The following is a 6,277-nucleotide window of genomic DNA, read 5'->3' as shown; positions in this document are numbered from 1 at the left end:
GCAAGTCCGAGTGAATCCCGGTCAAGTCTTGAGCAGGTCCCGGTGGTGTCCCAGGTAGGTCCTAGCGGGGTCCAGGTCAAGTCCCTAAGGGGTCTTGGGCAGGTCTTAGTAGGGATTTGAGAATGTGATGCTCAAAGTCGGAAAATGGACCGTAAACCATTTTCCGAAAATTAAAAAGGAATTTTCAGTCCAAAAAAAAAAAAATTTCCATCGCACCAAACACCCGAAAATACAAAAAACGTTTTCTGTAAATCATTTTACGGCGAAACAAATAGAGCCTACCATCTCTAACTATTTCCCTTTAAATAAATAAATAATGATATGAAAATACTATCACGTCATTCTCATTCTCACGAGCCACCCAGTCTTTTTGTTTTTTTGTTTTTGTCTTTTCAAATTTTTAATTGGAATGACATAATGGTATTTTTTTAATATAATTTTTGTTATTTATTAAAAAAAAAAAAAAAGGGAGAAAGTGGTTAGAGGGCTTAAAAAAATTGTCTTATTTTCCGTTAGTAAGCTCCATGGCCGTTTGGTGTGTTTGAAAGGGCTTTGCTTGGACTCGACATTCGTCTAGTTTCACGGCGGAAATGTAAATTTGTCATATGCATTACCTTACCTCGTAGGGTTGTACATGCATCCAGCAATAACCTCATTCGTATTATGCTGGGTAAGCCAGTTATTTTTTTTAGGTAACCGCATTCATATTATTAACTACTACATGCATGAGTATTGTGGTTATTGAATGAGATTATTAACCGCATATCAGGTAATGGGTTTATTTTAGTCTTTTAGTCGTTTTTTAATTGGGTCTCTATTATGAAATATTTTAAATGATTTTGAAAATGTTTTGAGCTTGTTTAAGTATATGTTTTTTAAGCCAATACTATTTTAGATGAAATCCATATCTTGATTCTACATTCTAGCTTAAAATTAACAAAGAAAATACAAACACCTTATGATGGATTCATCCAAAAAAAGCAAACATACAAATTACAAATCACAGTTGATAAATTTGTTTTTATATATACTGCTAATCCGCATCCACATATGTGATTAGTAGTAGCATGTACAACCCTATTACCTAGCTTGCTCCATCTTGACATGTACATTATGAAGAACCCAATCATCTCAATACACACACAAAAAAAGAAAAAAAAAAATTCAATATTAACTATGTTGGAATATTAATTAATAATTATTACGTGATTAAATTTATCGTTTCTTATCGGTTTAAATTTTATAAGTGATTGATGATTTAGCATATGGTATAATTCTTTCGTCAATCTTCTCATTCACGTACACTTACTGGTATAAATAAAATCAAGTGGTTGTGAGCTCGAGGGAGTCAAACTTTCTGAATTGATATAATTAATTAACAGTATGTAAGAATATAATTGAACTCAGAAGCGTATAATGCTTTTCACAGTCATATATAACCTATACCACAAATATATATATATACACGATGTTCCTGAAGATCCCCCTAGATCTTCCAAGAACGTACACGTACACAGGTACACTCTTGCAAACCAAATCATTACGAGAAAGCAGAAGCTTTATTTCACACACACACACACATATGTGTGTGTATATATATATATATATATACATGAAGAAAAAAGATAATCGAAATTAATTAGTTGTTGTTCCGGAATATACGAGGACAGCCGCCATAGACGGAGCAGGTGGCCTGGAGAGCCAATAGCGAAAAGAGCAAGATTATAACGACAACCTTGCCAACACGCCATAAAGTGAACCCACACTTGTTGATGAATTTGTAAGCCTTAACCCTTCGTAAGCCATTGTAATAGCTGTTAACATCCTTAATGAGCTTGTCTAAATCAGGTGCATTTGCAGAGCGTACGGCCGCCGGCAGCTTGCTTCCACCAAAGATTTTGGCAACCTGGTCGTCGTTCTCAATGGACTGATCAGTTTCTATAATTCCATGTTTCTTAAGCACCGCCACATCCTTAGCAGTCTTTATGATCCCATTCATCAATTCGAAGTAGCGTGTAAAAATCAGTGGCTTAGATTCAGGGATGGACATTACTTCAAATGCCACTAAGTTTCTGAGAATCACCTCTGAGTTAACACTTAATTTAATGTTGGGGAGCTTAAGTGAAGTTGTTGCACAGTCAAACCCAATGGCAGAGATCCGCTCCACGCTGAAGAATTTTACTCCAACAAAACACAGGTTTGATGCTGTAGGAACCAATCTTTCCTCCACAACTGGCGCTGTGTTTCCAGTGCTGGATGATAGAATATCAAGGCTAGACCATGGTAGGTTAAGCAAACCTTGAAGGAGCTCAATGGGTTTTCTGATTCCTTGTGGTAGAGCTAGACTTGCTAACAAATTCACGGCCTCACCGGGCAGATCACTTCGCCTCTGTGGCCCTTCCGCTACTTGTTCTAGAACCACTTCTAGAACAGGCTCCTCTTCCGGTGGCTCTTTGAGCACAATCAAGTGGTACAAAAGATCCAAGAGATGAGCATGCTTCAGAGCTGCGGAATTCGGGTATTTCTCTAGCACTTTGAGTGGAGAGAGTGCTTTACAATAACCCAACAACAGTTGAGGAAGATATTCTTTAACGATAGTACGTGTCTCTGAGCATTCCATGAACAAGATAGTTTTCAGCACAAGTATTGGAATTTGGCACTCAAGCATCATCGTATCTCTAAGGATTCCATCCTGCTGCAATCTTACGTCTCCAGGGTCCGCTAAACGACGCAAAAATTCTGAAGAGGCAAGAGCGTCTTTACGGATGCCATAGCTGCAAAGCAACTTGAACAGAAACAAACCATCAATCGCCATTACAAATGTTATCTCCCCTGGATCTTGAGGCAAGTACGTCTGGTAAGAAGCTCGGATATATGGGACTAGCTTCTCGACTCCCATAAGGAGTTCTAAGAACTGAATGCTTTTGAATCCCCCGTGAACATTCGTTGCCACTTTAAGCTTGTACATTTGCATTGCTTCGGTCTCGGCCCGGCTATGATGAAGGACTCCTAAGCCTACTATCTGAGGGATGTAAGCTTCTGGGTTGGAAGCCCTTAGAGAGTTGGGCACTTTGAAGACACAAATAGGAACATCAGGATCATCTTCATTGATACAAAAGACAAACTGTCGAATTTGGTCCATATATGCTGGGTTGGCTAACTTGGCTATGATTAATTTCCGAATGATGCGACAGTAGTCTCTGTTAAATAAACTATATATACATACAATAGGCTTACACAAATTGCTTACAAAATGGTTAAAGAATAAAAATCACCACCCTTTTTTTGAGCTAGCTTCTAGCACACATTTTGTCCTAAACTACCGAAAATGCCCCTACAAACAAACATCTCAAGGGTTGGAACTAAGAATTTAATTAGAAAAATTTGTGGAAAATTTTGAGGCTTGAGGATATCAGCCTCTCAAGCCTCTTGGTACGTAGTTCCGTCCTTAACCATCTCCCTTTTTTATATACATACTATTACTATGTACCACATTCATATTAGGGTGTATAACATGCATGCGGTGGATGCTAATACGGTTATTTACAATATTTGCAACCGCATATGCAAAATGTGAATATCACTTTCAGATATCTGTATCCACATTATGTTTTTACCATATGCATCTGTGCAGTTATTGCGATTATTATCTGTTATCCGCATTTTAAATAATGAACATATTTTAGTCTCTTTGACCTATTTGGGTTTCTAGTACGTCCTATTTTAAACTATTTTGAAAATAATTTAGGCCAATTTTTAGTGTTTTGGACCTTTTTTTTTTAATGCCCTAATGTTTTTGAAAATATATCGATCTCATATTACTTTTGCCTTTTAGCCCAATTGAATGAGTGAATTGTGAAGAAAAAAAAAACCTAAAACAATGTAAACATAACATATACCCAATCCAGAATGAGTTTGTTTTATTGAATTTATTAATTATAATATATAAAATATATTTTATATAGAGTGCGGATAGCGGATAGCGGATGCGGGCGGTTAATATCCGTTCTGCATGTTAATTTTTTTTAGTAATGCTACTTTTGACACTAAATTAAATTAGTGTAAAGAATACCATTATATTTTCAGCATCTCTTAATTAACTTATTTCACACCTCTGTCGGATCAATCTACCAAAAATGCCCTTCTAACACCCGCCCTTTGTCTTACTTGCCCCCTCTCATTTCCCTCGCACGGACTAGCAGCAAAGAGTCAACTCAATGCCTTCTCGATGACGGATGAAAAGGGTGCATATGGAGGGTATTTTCGGCAGTTTGATACCAAAAAGGTGTGGAAGAAGGTAAAATAGATGGCGAACAATTAATTAGCTAGCACCCATGAAATCTCTACGTGAAGTTGATTCCCTTGGCATGGACTCCAGATCGAATCTCCAAAATTGGGGTCGTCTTCTTTCAACACAAACCAAAGGTATGATAACTTCCATGTCACCTTCCTTGGATGCTGCACTCTGAATCTCTGACATAGCTTTGAGTGCTCAACATATTTTGTGTTTTCTACTTCAAGATCATGAGAGAACATGAAGATTAATTAGAATATTTATGTGCTCTAATATTCCCGAATTATAATGTGAGAACAAAGGATCACTTTCCCACAATTTGTAAATTCTAATTTTATGGAATATATTCAAGTAGTTCCTTAAAATGCCACCTATTAAAAAAGTGTCATGTTATCGACGAGAAATGAGTATATTTTTATTAGTTTCTTTTTGTCTAGTTTGAATCGTGTCAAGGTATGAATTTAAGATTATGTAGATCATCTTTAACCTGACTCATTTAATTAAACGAGTCAAACTCTTGAACCCTAACCCTCTAATTTTTTATTGGGTTCAAGTCGGGTTCGCGGGTCATATCAATAATTGCTAGCCATTATGTCGCGTGTTGGGTTCAGGTTGTGTCAAGGCATGAGTATAAAACTATATAGGTCAATCATAATTAATCTGATGACCCATTTAATTAAATTAGTCAGATTCTTTAATCTTAACCCTTAAATTTTGTATTAAATTCCTGTCAAATTTATTGATACGTCAAAAATTGCTAAGCTTAATTGCAGGCTACAAAACTGGGGAATAGCCGTCCTCCTTAATTACAGTTATTTTCCTTCCACGTACGGGTTAAACATGTGACATGTCATTAGTAAAAGAAAGCCTAGCCCCCAAAGTTTGGTATCAAATTCCAACGTCCTCCCAAGACTTGGCGCCTAGGCTTTCTTTTATTGATACCAAAATTAATTAAGGAGGGGCTTTGGAATTTGATACCAGACTTTGGGGCCTAGGCTTTCTTTATTCTTTTATGACATGTCACATGTTTAACCCGTGGCATTATTGCATTGCATTCATAGACCAGCTCAACTTTTCAAAACAGCCTATATATATATATATTTTTTCTAATAGTATTTTTATCTTTCAATAGATAATCAATGGACTCAATTTTCAATTTCTAAATGATGTAGGACAAGAATTTCATTTTGTTCTTATTACCAAGGGGGCTTGTCTTACAGTTAGGATTGCTAAAAAACGGGCTTATGCAAAAACAGTCCTACGTTGAACAAAGAATAGGTTTTGACGACTAAACTACTTTAAGCGTGACATCCAGTATCGTCCGCACCAAGTGGGTATGATGTCAGCCAATACTCAGTGGTGGAAATACAAAAGGAAAAAAAGCATCATATATTACCGGCAAGTCGAAGAGCGGACCTTCAATACAATTGGGCACATCCGGATTTTCAGTATCACATCCGGATTTTCAGTATCGCTAGACAGTAATTAATTGATGCGGTGGCACTTCCTGAGCATAGCCCCAATAAGTGTTAGAACCCTCATATTAAGTGGGAATTTGAGTCTACACATTAGGGGAAGTGTTAGACTATAAATTAAATAATTAAATTCATTTATTTCCATTAGCTTAAGTTTATGAAATAAATGTTGATTTAATAACGTATTGTAGAAACGAAAAATAAGAAAGATAAAGTACCTTGTCAATGAGACACAACGCTGACACTAATCAGCTAATATGAGGATTGAGGAATTAGGCATTTTTGTGGATAAAGTGATGAGGGGAAAAAAGGGTATGATGCCTTTATCATAGATCAGATAGATAGCAGTTGAGCCCCATTAGCTCTGGCATTAACTACTTAATATCCCCCAACCCTCCAAGCCCTAGTGAAAAAGGAAAATCAGAATGTATATGTTGTTACGAGAATTCGTAACTGAACGTGTAATTTGCCTATCAACTGGAAAAGAAGCAGGATCTTGCTTCTTATT

At 36.6% G+C, this 6,277-nt stretch overlaps 1 protein-coding gene across 1 annotated transcript; it reads right to left on the bottom strand.

Annotated features, from left to right (window-relative positions):
- Positions 1-1,639: 1,639 nt before the first annotated feature.
- LOC132188018 (putative UPF0481 protein At3g02645) lies at positions 1,640-3,142 on the bottom strand. The gene has a single exon (XM_059602437.1). It carries the CDS (start codon positions 3,140-3,142, stop codon positions 1,640-1,642), a length of 1,503 nt encoding a protein of 500 aa, XP_059458420.1.
- Between the last annotated feature and the right edge of the window lie 3,135 nt (positions 3,143-6,277).

The sequence above is a fragment of the Corylus avellana genome, chromosome ca7 (genome assembly GCF_901000735.1).
Source record: "Corylus avellana chromosome ca7, CavTom2PMs-1.0".
In the NCBI taxonomy this organism is placed as follows: Eukaryota; Viridiplantae; Streptophyta; class Magnoliopsida; order Fagales; family Betulaceae; genus Corylus; species Corylus avellana.
Note: the sequence above shows the minus strand (reverse complement) of the source record. Positions and strands in the feature narration are given on the sequence as shown.

Coding starts and splice junctions, on each gene's coding strand:
- LOC132188018 (XM_059602437.1), bottom strand. CDS start 3,142: ATGGACCAAATTCGACAGTTTGTCTTTTGTATCAATGAAGATGATCCT.